The 12,566-nt window shown below is 45.2% G+C and overlaps 1 protein-coding gene across 3 annotated transcripts in view; it reads right to left on the bottom strand.

Moving 5' to 3' along the window:
* Positions 1–1,554: 1,554 nt before the first annotated feature.
* LOC112235721 (amyloid-beta A4 precursor protein-binding family A member 2-like) overlaps positions 1,555–12,566 on the bottom strand; it is a 75,877-nt gene continuing 64,865 nt past the window's right edge. For 2 of the 3 annotated variants that reach the window (XM_042330871.1, XM_042330870.1), the window contains exons 7-14: positions 10,638–10,673; positions 8,112–8,198; positions 6,058–6,243; positions 4,467–4,646; positions 3,837–4,049; positions 3,527–3,646; positions 2,516–2,656; positions 1,555–2,246 (exon numbers count right to left, since the gene is read on the bottom strand). In XM_042330871.1, coding sequence (XP_042186805.1) covers positions 2,175–2,246; positions 2,516–2,656; positions 3,527–3,646; positions 3,837–4,049; positions 4,467–4,646; positions 6,058–6,243; positions 8,112–8,198; positions 10,638–10,673 — 1,035 coding nt within the window. In that variant the 3' untranslated portion in view covers positions 1,555–2,174. The remainder of the gene's footprint in view (positions 2,247–2,515; positions 2,657–3,526; positions 3,647–3,836; positions 4,050–4,466; positions 4,647–6,057; positions 6,244–8,111; positions 8,199–10,637; positions 10,674–12,566) is intronic. The other variant, XM_024404201.2, reaches the window with a different exon arrangement.

Raw genomic sequence — 12,566 nt, 5'->3', positions numbered from 1 at the left:
ACTGTTCCACAGGTGAATGTTCATTAATTGTTTATGGTTCATTGAACAAGCATGGGAAACAGTGTTAAAACCATTTACAATGAAGATCTGTGAAGTTATTTGGATTTTTACAAATTATCTTTGAAAGACAGGGTCCTGAAAAAGGAACATTTCTTTTTTGCTGAGTTTAGAAATAGTGAAGGCTTTAAAACTATGAAATAAAACATATGGAATCATGTAGTAACCAAAAAAGTCTTAGAAACATTTGAGATTCTTCAAAGTAGCCACCCTTTGCCTTGTCAGCTTTGCACACTCTTGGCATTATCTCAACCAGCTTCATGAGGTAGTCACCTGGAATGCATTTCAATTAACAGGTGTGCCTTGTTAAAAGCTAATTTGTGGAATTTCTTAATGAGTTTGAGCCAATCAGTAGTGTTGTGGCAAGGTAGCAGTGGAATACATAATATAGCCCTATTTGGTAAAAGACCAAGTCTATATTATGGCAAGAACAGCTCAAATATATAAAGATAAAGTACATCATTATTTTAAGACATGAAGATCAGTCAATATGGAAAAATTCAAGAAAATTTGCAGTCGCAAAAACCCTCAAGCGATATGATGAAACTGGCTCTCATGAGGACCGCCACTGGAAAGGAAGACCCAGAGTTACCTCTGCTGCAAAGGGTAAGTTCATTAGAGTTACCAGCCTCAGAAATTGCAGCCCAAATAAATGCTTCACAGAGTTCAAGTAACAGACACATCTCAACATCAACTGTTCAGAGGAGACTGTGTGAATCAGGCCTTCCTGGTCGAATTGCTGCAAAGAAACCACTACTAAAGGACACCAATAATAAGAAGAAACTAGCTTGGGACAAGAAACACGAGCAATGGACATTAGACCCGTGGAAATCTGTCCTTTGGTCTGATGTGTACAAATTTGAGATTTTTGGTTCCAACCACTCTTTTTGAGACGCAGAGTAGGTGAACGGATGATCTCTGCATGTGTGGCTCCCACTGTGAAGCACGGAGGAGGAGGTGTGATGGTGTGGGGGTGCTTTGCTGGTGACACTGTCTGATTTATTTCAGAATCCAAGGCACACTTAACCAGCATGGCTACCACAGCATTCTGCAGCAATACACCATCCCATCTGGTTTGCACTTAATGGGACTATTATTTGTTTTTCAACAGGACAATGACCCAACACACCTCCAGGCTGTGTAAGGGCTATTTGACCAAGAAGGAGAGTGATGGAGTGCTGTATCAGATGACCTGGCCTCCACAATCAACCGACCTCAACCTAATTGAGATGGTTTGTGATGAGTTGGACCGCAGAGTGAAGGAAAAGCAGCCAACAAGTGCTCAGCATATGTGGGAACTCCTTCAAGACGATTGGAAAAGCATTCCGGGTGAAGCTGGTTGAGAGAATACCAAAAGTGTGCAAAGCTGTCATCAAGGCAAAGGGTGGCTACTTTGAAGAATATAAAATATATTTTGACTTGTTTAACACTTTTTTGCTTACTACATGATTCCATGTGTTATTTCATAGTTTTGATGTCTTCCCTGTTATTCTACAATATAGAAAATAGTAAAAATAAAGAAAAACCCTTGAATGAGTAGGTGTGTTCAAACCTTTAACTGGTACTGTGTATAAACCAAATTATATTACCCAAGTCACTCCCAAATACCCTTTCATTGTCCATCTAAACTATATTGACAACAGGATTTCAATCGTCCTTTAGCGGTCAAGGGCTTTCTTCCCTGCTATCAAACCAGCAGGAAAAGACAAATATTTACAAAGCAGCCATGACCCTTCCCCATTACTTCAGACACATTAGCAAAATATGTATTTACATGAAAATTAAATGAAACAATATGCAGGTACAATATTACATTGATGTGAATATAAAAAATACATTGTGATGCATCCAAAATACACAAACACAAATAAATAACGTAAACACCTTCTGCCCAGATGACCCTCTTTAGTATTAACATCAGCAAAATATCGGGAGTATCAGTAGAATGAATGTTAGCTCAGAAAAGGATAAGTCATCGACACAAAAGTAAGAAAGGTAATCACTCTGGCTGACACTCATTAGTCTGCTAGTCTGGTCCACCCAGAGCTCTCCAACTGGACTGTAAACAACCACTGTGTACAGCTGCTCTGTGGAGGAAAATGGGATCTGTCCTTGGTTTATATATACATAGGAGTCTCCTGTCCTGTTAAGAGTCTGAACATGGCCGCTGGCATCGTCTTCATGTGAATCTGGTTTAGGAAAAGACAGAAAACGAACATTTAGCTCGGCACTTGCATGTATCGCTTGTTCTTTTATCTGTCAATATCTTTATTGAAAATAATCAAGCTTAGAGGCACACACGTACAGCCTAATGATTGTATTGATGAATGCATATCATGCTCATTCCTCTTTCAAAGATGTACCTGCCATGGCCAGTAATCTAGTTTTGTGAATTCTCATACGATTTGATTGTGGTCTGAGCTCCTTTATGAACTCTATCTGTGCATCTGAACCTCACCTCGCCCACAGAGTTTGAGAGGGCTTGGACAATCTTCTCATGTGCTGTAGCCACCACGCTTTGGCCATTGATCTCAATAATGCGGTGGCCAACCCGGACACCCCCCCGCTCGGCAATACCCCCACGCATCAGGCTGCAGATCTGTGGGTGAAGATGACAAACAGAAGGTGAATATTATCCTTAATGGCAGTCACACATCCCCATTGGCAACAAGACAGGGGTAATTCTATAGGGGAATAAAACAATGATGCAACGTTGTTCCATTAAATCTACTGGAACAGCTGTATTGCTAAAATGTCAAGGATCGTTCATGGATTTGGTCGTGTGATCCTGATAGGGAGAGGCCAGGGTGAGATTTGAGCTCTGTGAATGACATTGTGAGGTTAATCTGTATGCAGTAGCAAGGAAAATGGCAGTTCAGACAGAGCTGAAAACCTAAGGCAATAAAGCTCCTAGCTTCAGCCTCGGTGCAACGATAGCCACGAGAGATAAAACAGTAATTACATCTGGATTTGTCTTTTTATAGGATTTTTAAGGGATATTGTCAGACTATATAAACATTGCTCTAAGGAGTGTCACAGAGGATAACTTGAACACAGCAGAGACTTGAATAAAGTGGTATGAGGAACACACTAAAATACATGTGTGCGCAGCATATTTTTTTCCATCAAAGCTTGTAACGCTCATGATGCAAATCACATACACACAGACCTATAGGCTAACAGCCTGTCATATCGTTTGATTCAATATTATTTTCCTCAGAGATATGACTGTACCAGCTGAAAGGAGAAAACAAAAAAAGTTTTAAATAATTTACGGGGCTGTCTTCTCCTATTCAGTTTATGTCAGCTGAAATCCTCCTGAGGGAATTGAAGTTTCATTGGACAAAGACATTGACAAAGTCCAGAATCTCATCAAAAGTATTTTTTCAACCAATCCCAGACTGTTATCTCAGCTTGTGTTATTCAACCTACAGGGCCAAGCGGTGGTGACTGATCTGATTGTACTTACAATCCCATTCTGGACGCTGAAGCCCAGCTGGTACTTGAGGTCTGGCCTCTTGATGAGCACGGTGGTGACAGGTGGACAGCTCACAATGTTCAGCTTCACCTGCACCTGGTTCTTCAGGCCCTGATGGACAAATACATTGGTCAGACAGAGCAGAGGGCATCCTGCAACCTCCACTGGGTTTAGTCAGTGGATTATTTTACATTAGAATTATGATCAAATTGCAGAATTCATGTAGTCTTACACAATTACTGTAATGTCAACATAGTAAGCACTAATGACTCTTCCTAGAACTCTGTCCCTGTCCATGTACCTTGATGATTCCCTGACAGGTGGCGAGCGGCAGCCCCACCAGGCTGGTGTTGTTGATGGACATGATCTGGTCTCCGATGCTGAGCTTCCCGGAGCGGGCGGCCGGCCCACCGTTCATCATGTTGGCCAGGATGACCGTGGGTAGGATGGAGCCCCAGCCAGACTCCACTATGACCACGCCCAAGATCTCCCCCTTATGCTTCTCCAGCTGCAGCTGTGGAGCCAGCCAATAGCGAGAGAAAGAGAGATAGAGAGAGTGATGAGTGCCGCCAGTCAAAGCGATTGTGGGCAGGAGAAAAATAACGGTGTAGTGGGAAGAACATAAACAACGTGCGGAAGAAGGAGGGTTTCATTGGACAAAGACATTGACAAAGTCCAGAATCTCATCAAAAGTATTTTGATGCCCAAGTATAAGATGGGTATAAGACCACTGTCAGCTTCTCTGGTAATTGGCGCAGTCCATGTGCAGTACTTCCACAGAATTAGACTGCCTCACTGCTCATCAGAGATTCTTTCCTACTAAGCAAGAGGTCACTGTCTGAGCATCCAAAAGTCCTCAGAGAAGTGGATTGCACAGTGCATCTGAGGCACCATTATACAGTTACCTCATACAGATAAATGAGAGCCAAACCTCTTTGCAGTTCTCAGAATTTGAGAAGTGGATGAGGTCATCGTTGTACATCTCCTGTGTGTTGATGATGTCACTGTACTCCTTCTGACTCAGGTCTTCTGGGTTGATGCCGTTGGCCCTCAGGAACTCCTGGTAAGCCACGCTAAATGACTGCCCAATCGACTGGGCTATGAGCTGGGCCTGGAGAGCCAATGAGAAGAGAGGATAAGGCTATGAAAATATAATTTACCCATGAGTGTTAAGAGTCAAATTTCTGTGGTCTGAGAGGGTTTTTCCATTCTAGTAATTATATTTCTATGAAAAAAAACAGCTATGCATTTGGCAGAAGCAATACATTTCCAATACACTGTCACAGTGACAGCAATGTGGAGAATCACACCACAGAGCAACTGGGGGATGCAGATCAATATTCATTTATGTGGTATGAATCAATGCACATAAGGAATTGCTTCACTGTTGCCAAGTACTATATGAGGTCCAATAAAAATTGAATTTAAATGTCAAAACCTATTTGTCATGTCTTCATTACTGACATATTTGGTCCATATAAATGGACCAAAACATGTTCGCACAGCTAAAGTGGTGAGCATCATGAAGCCTGGATCACTGGTGCAATGATTGCTTAATTTTCCGTATAAAATGGCAAAGGTATTGATTGTAAAAAGCTGATCTAAAGAGGAGAAGAAAAGGAAAGTCATCTAATTGCATATTATATGATATTAGGGATGTGTCTCTCCCATCCAGTTTCCCTATATTTACCTCCTACCTTTGCTCAGGCAGTTATAGGGAATAATATGTTTCCAAGGAAGCAAGCTGTGGTTACCCTGTTAACAAACTGACATCCAACTGCATGCTGGGCTTTGATAGACACATGAAGCACATCCTGGACTGTGGTGTGGGTGAAAATTGGCAGTATTACTGTAACAGACAGCATATCACACATTGGCAATGTCTCTGCACTGGCCGAGGGAGAGGGGGCAGTTAACCAGTGATTGAAGTTGTCATGGCGATATATAAACCTGCTATTTGAGTTGTAGGAATCCCCTACCCCTAACTCAGCCAATCCTGCCCACAACGAACGAGGACAGTAAAGCTAGTCATTGCCCTTATCCAGACCGGTAGATCAAGTATCAGTCCTACCATATAATAGGTAGACAGTAATAAGACACTGTCGGGAGAGGCATTGACATATATCATTTCCCCTTCTGCACTGAGACTAAATGACTCGTGTGTCAACACTCAGACTGACTGTCCTTTATAACACACCAGCTAATTCGACATGGAGAAATGGCGATTAAGAGGGACAACTGCAATGCAGGGGCAGACGCACACTGGCTAGGGGAGGAGACAGGCAGAGAGACTGGCCTATCAGAGGTGGATCCTCCCAGCTCAACGTATCACAGAGGGTGTTACTGGTGAACATGTCGTTCATAATGTGTTGTTGTGACTAATCTCTGAATCAGTCACAACCCCTTATCTCAACATTTAGAAACATGTCCTGTGCATAACCTTTCACCTGGTCCTGATCCATTCTACCATTTGATATTAGCCTCAAGGGGCAGATCACAGACATTTACACACATTCACTTACATCCTCAGACTCAAAGACGTGGCAGATCATCCGGTACTGTTTCTTGGCCTCTGGGGCTCCAGGTGTGGTCTCGATGCAGTCCTGGGAGGCTGTGCGCGGCATGCGGCGCCTCGCCATCAGCACCACGATGTTCCCAATGTCAGCTATGTAGGAGATGGTGCGCAGGGCGTTGTCCATCATAGTTTCCTGTGTACGTCACCACAGCAACAAACAACGAACAACTATGACGACCGAACACACCGTAACAGGTGTACTAATACACAGTATAAAAATACTAAACTATATACTGTGTTGGGTTCTGAGAATAGGAAATATACTTATTCATGTCAGTGATTGAGTGCTGAGGTTTAGAGGGTCTACACCAGAAGTTAATGGTTATAGGAGGAAGGTATATAGTGGGGGCAACTAAGCTTGGAATGTGTTGAGTGCAGGGAAGCGATTACATGTGGCAGGCAATGATAAGGGGAGAGAGCCATAGATTAGTGATGGAGGGGGGTTGAGGTCAGGTCAGCTTAAGGGAGAAATAAAAGTTTATGTCCCGTTTGTACAGATGGGTAGGAGGAGACTCAGCCTATGAGGAACAGTTAAATATCAGTACTTGAGTGAAATTGTTTTTCTCTGAATGCGGCTGTATGGGCAGAATAAACTTGGTTAAGCTTTCATAAATGTCCGTTGAGTGTTTTACTCTGAGAATTAGAACCTAACAACTCTATTACAATTGACGCTTTGAGTAAAATAAACACTGTGTTTTGCAAAAGCTTCAGGCGAAGTATGACAAGGTGCTTATCTTCACACGAGTGTCTGGTAGCGCCGTAGGAGGAACGGGAACGCTCAGCTCCGTCCTGCACGCTCTTCAGCGAAACATCATTAGTCCGTCAGCAGAATTAACGATCCAATTTGTCTGTGCCTGCTGCGCCTACAGCCTTTCACCTTTCTCATGGTGAGCAGCATCAACAGAGTGGCAGAACTCCATGCATTTCCACTCAGCCCATATGCTCCGTAGCAGACCAAGGCGTGGGAATCACACCTCTAATCTACCTGGGGTTCTCGAATGTTCTCATGCCTTCTGGTACACACAGACAGCAGGGGCTGAACCGAGGCATGTTTGGGAATTATTTAAAAAGATTATTCAACAGGATTGCTCTTACATTTTCATTCACGGCACAAATGTTCAGAGTGTGTATGAAATATGACATTATTCCATCTAGGAAGTGGTAGAATTGGTATCGTAAATAAGAAAAATCACATGCAAATTCCATTGTGTTGCAACTTATGAAAGAGCAGTTCTGACTTCAATCTCTCACCAACTAACCAACCCCCATAAATCCAGACTTTTCCCATCTCGATGGTTGCGGGAAGCAGGTAGCCTTGTGCCAGGCAGGGAGTGGAATGGAGAGACACTGCATTGCAGCACATTACAGTGGGCTGTGCCAGGCAGCCAGCCCACACACTGCTGTTCTGTTCAGTCGGACTGCAACTCAACGACAGGGACACACATTCTGTTCACAGTCAGTCGGCTGGCACTCTAGTCTCTACATCAGAGATATCACTGTTAACACTACGGCTGACCCTCTCACATTGGAAAATCTTGTTTCCCATAAGACATTGAGGCATGACATCAAGAGTAAAGTGCTACACTCTACCTCATTTATAACTGCATGACTGTTCAAAGCCATGTGTCAAGCATGTACTGTATGTCCTAAACAATTTGGCTTTGGAGGTGAGATGATTTCTGACTAATTAATATTGTAGATGGATTGGGATGGGAATCAAATGGCTTGGGAATCAAATGTGTTGGGAAACCCGTGTTTAAAACTAGCTTTCATCTTCCTGCTACGTCCCACTTTATTGACAGCTGTCTATAGAGGCTTTCTGGCTTTAACGTTTCATTTTTTAGTTTTTATCCTCAGTCAGAGGGAGATCAGATAATAAATATTAAATAAATAAATGATCACCCAAAATCTGTCACAAAGGCCACCGAGAGGAGTTGCGTGGCTATGGCCCCACTGCATCGGATTGGTCCTGTCAGGGCTGGAGTCACGACCTCTACTCACCTGTGTGTCTGCGTTGAGCACTTTGATCCTCAGGGTGGAGATGAAGAGGTCCACCTCGGTCAGTGTCTGTGCGTCCCCCTCTGGGCTCTGGACGGAGACAAAAGAGAGACAGGTGTGTCAGAGAGCGGCCCGGGTGCACATTCTCTAAGCACCCTGGCCGGGGGCTGAGGAGAGCTCACCAAGGGCCCACGGTTAACAGGCTGCACACTTTAATCTCCCGTTGAGAACAGTTTTAAAGCTATTTCATAAATCATGTAGGTTGGGACCCGGTAGACTCCTGGCAAGCCTAAAGTAGGTGTTCAGTCAGTGCTGGACTAAGGCTACGCCCATAGAGAACAGCCATAAAATGTACATTCATATTCCATCTCATAATCTGAATTATAACACATTGTAACACATTGATATCTACTAAAGGATTGGTTAGTAGCATTGCCATAGGATGTTGTTGTTGTTTATTGAGTGGTGGTCATGCTCACATTGTTCCACATTGTCTCTGAAGGCTACGATATCTATACAATGGGGACTAGGTGATTAATAATATTAATCTTCATGATAAATGGTCATGTGACTGCGCATGCATGACTGCATGGAATACATGTGGAATTAAAAACATCTCTGTGACAGACAGGGTCAGCATCCACATCAGAGCAGAGTGGAAGGGATTTGAGGCAGCAGCAGTGAGGGCAGGTCATATAGTCACAGAGGGACCCGGTTGGCTCTGGGGCTTTACATCAATAGGTCTGACATGATGTTGGTGTGTTGAGAGTTGGCACAGATGAGAGTGGGCGCAACATGGCAGTGCTAGCTAAGCCATTACAAGCTGCCGGATGTGTGTGAATACCAGTCCCAGGCATGTGGTTTGCATTCACGCTAATCACCACGCACTGCGTGTTAATTCAATCACGTTTGATTTAGGTTAATAATCTAAGGACTGATGTGTGTATAATGAGCAGCATGATTTACATGTTTTTAAAATATGCAATATATAATGAAGCAATCCATTTGATGATATGTCTAATAGATTAAATTATAATTTGTAGTAATTCTGTGTAGGCTAGAATATTCTTTGCAACATTAATATCATCAATGGATTTCATGTTTGCTGGCTCTGATTTTCAGAGCACAAGCTGCAGGGATGTTCCCAGAGTTCACACAGTCCAGCCTCTCAGTGATGCATGCAGGGTAATCAGATGGAGTGGGATTATGGAGATTCTCATCATAACTCTAGTCACCTCCTCAAACTCCACGGCTCAGAGTGAGTCAGATTGAGACAGACAGACAGACGGAACAGGGAGCCGGAGGGTGAGGGTGGAGTCAGAATGAGACAGACAGACAGATGGAACAGGGAGCCGGAGGGTGAGGGTGGAGTCAGAATGAGACAGACAGACAGATGGAACAGGGAGCCGGAGGGTGAGGGTGGAGTCAGAATGAGACAGACAGACAGACGGGGAGCCGGAGGGTGAGGGTGGAGTCAGAATGAGACAGGGAGCCGGAGGGTGAGGGTGGAGTCAGAATGAGACAGGGAGCCGGAGGGTGAGGGTGGAGTCAGAATGAGACAGACAGACAGATGGAACAGGGAGCCGGAGGGTGAGGGTGGAGTCAGAATGAGACAGACAGACAGAACAGGGAGCCGGAGGGTGAGGGTGGAGTCAGAATGAGACAGGGAGCCGGAGGGTGAGGGTGGAGTCAGAATGAGACAGGGACGGAGGGTGAGGGTGGAGTCAGAATGGAGACAGGGAGCCGGAGGGTGAGGGTGGAGTCAGAATGAGACAGACAGACAGATGGAACAGGGAGCCGGAGGGTGAGGGTGGAGTCAGAATGAGACAGACAGACAGACAGATGGAACAGGGAGCCGGAGGGTGAGGGTGGAGTCAGAATGAGACAGACAGACAGATGGAACAGGGAGCCGGAGGGTGAGGGTGGAGTCAGAATGAGACAGACAGACAGACGGAACAGGGAGCCGGAGGGTGGAGTCAGAATGAGACAGACAGACGGAACAGGGAGCCGGAGGGTGAGGGTGGAGTCAGAATGAGACAGGGAGCCGGAGGGTGAGGGTGGAGTCAGAATGAGACAGGGAGCCGGAGGGTGAGGGTGGAGTCAGAATGAGACAGACAGACAGATGGAACAGGGAGCCGGAGGGTGAGGGTGGAGTCAGAATGAGACAGACAGATGGAACAGGGAGCCGGAGGGTGAGGGTGGAGTCAGAATGAGACAGACAGACAGACAGATGGAACAGGGAGCCGGAGGGTGAGGGTGGAGTCAGAATGAGACAGACAGACAGATGGAACAGGGAGCCGGAGGGTGAGGGTGGAGTCAGAATGAGACAGACAGACAGACGGAACAGGGAGCCGGAGGGTGAGGGTGGAGTCAGAATGAGACAGACAGACAGATGGAACAGGGAGCCGGAGGGTGAGGGTGGAGTCAGAATGAGACAGACAGACAGATGGAACAGGGAGCCGGAGGGTGAGGGTGGAGTCAAGGTGGCCCTTCTCTCTGTTGTTATCAGATCAGATTGTTTTTACACACCGCCTTTTTCTTGATTTTGGCAGCCTTCTGAACCCTCTGGGAGGAGACGTTGGGACAGAACAGGGTCGTCAGACACGGGACGGGAGGAGCGGCAAAAACAGAGGGCAGGAAGTAAAGAAAGTAAAAGAAAGTAAGAGACAATAACTCAACCAAACAGCAGGTGTATCATTGCTCTGAGAGGGAGAGGAGCGATGGCACAGCTGTGTTCTGCAGAAACAAATTAAAACGGCAATTAAAAGGATCATAGTTGCTATTTTTCTTTTGAATACAGCAAATCATAAAAACATGCAAAAATGAGTTGATACCACACCTTAATATCAAAGTAAAAAGGGAACTTGAGTGTAGCATATTGCAAATACTCTGTCAAAGGGCTTCAGGTTCAAATGTGAAGTCAAGGCAAGACATCCTCGGCATACCTTTCCTGTCCTGTCTTTCAGAAAATGGTGAGGAATTACAGCAGAGCCCAGCATCCTGAGATGACTTGACATGTAATTTAAGGCAACACAATGATTTAGTCCTGTATTGACGTCCGTCACCATCCCCCTGAGAAATGGGATGTCAAAACTGACAGTTGGTGACGGAGTGCTTTTCAAATGGTCTAAAAACAACATATTGAGAAACCTACTGTAGGGTGGCTGACCAGAAATCACCGATTCAGTAAATTCAGTTGATTCAGATTCAGTTAATCTCACACCTCCTGTGCAACTGACGAGGTATCGCCTTTCCCAACACAAAAAAGACCTTAACGCTGTATGTGAACTGCACATGACCAGAAAGAGGGTGTGGTGAAGTCCAGACAGGATCTTGCCTCTCAAACTAGTCAGTTTATTTGTGTTTGCATGGGAAGCGGAGCAGAGAATGGCCTTCAGGGATGATCCTGGGTTGTTTGTTACACATTTACTGCGCCACCTTCAGCCCTCCTAATGCAAGGCAGTCCTCCAGCTACATCCAGCTACACCCACTGCATCAAATCAAGGCAGTCCTCCAGCTACACCCACTGCATCAAATCAAGGCAGTCCTCCAGCACCACCCACTGCATCAAATCAAGGCAGTCCTCCAGCTACACCCACTGCATCAAATCAAGGCAGTCCTCCAGCTACATCCAGCTACACCCACTGCATCAAATCAAGGCAGTCATCCAGCTACATCCAACTACACCCACTGCATCAAATCAAGGCAGTCCTCCAGCTACATCCACTGCATCAAATCAAGGCAGTCCTCCAGCTACATCCAACTACACCCACTGCATCAAATCAAGGCAGTCCTCCAGCTACATCCAACTACACCCACTGCATCAAATCAAGGTAGTCCTCCAGCTACATCCAACTACACCCACTGCATCAAATCAAGGCAGGCAGAAAAAGGAGTGGGCGATGAAGCTGCATAAATATTACATCAACATGAGGGGAGCCAAAAAGGTCTGTAAAACCTACGACGGCGTGCTATTTACCTGCAATGTTACGTTTTTTTGTTCTCTGTAGCAGTGGACTAAATATTGAGGACAGTAGTGTAATTAATCTGTGTGTGGGTTGTGGGTTTATGAGAACCATAAAATGAAACTGAGGGAGGCAGGCAGCGCAGAGCACCCTGCCCAGTCCCAGTGTTCAGGCGTTGGTGTGTGAAGAACTGGTAGCTACCAACACATAACAGAGCCTGATCCCCTGCCTCCAGAGAGACATATGGCCAATTCATCTGTGGAGAGAAACATCTGTAGTTCCTCCTCAGATGAGGGGAGAGAACAAGTGGCATGCTTCCCGATGGCCTCCTCCACAGCTGAACAGCCAACGTAAAGATAATGAAGAAGAAAATGCTCAGTTAAGCGTTGCCATGGTATCATCTTCAAAGGCCTTCGATGGTAGCGAGAGAACGGAAGGATTTTTTTTGTTGTCACTGGGATGGATGGAGCCAGATCCCAGCAGCAGTGGAAGT

This window comes from Oncorhynchus tshawytscha, linkage group LG12 (assembly GCF_018296145.1).
Source record: "Oncorhynchus tshawytscha isolate Ot180627B linkage group LG12, Otsh_v2.0, whole genome shotgun sequence".
In the NCBI taxonomy this organism is placed as follows: domain Eukaryota; kingdom Metazoa; phylum Chordata; class Actinopteri; order Salmoniformes; family Salmonidae; genus Oncorhynchus; species Oncorhynchus tshawytscha.
Note: the sequence above shows the minus strand (reverse complement) of the source record. Positions and strands in the feature narration are given on the sequence as shown.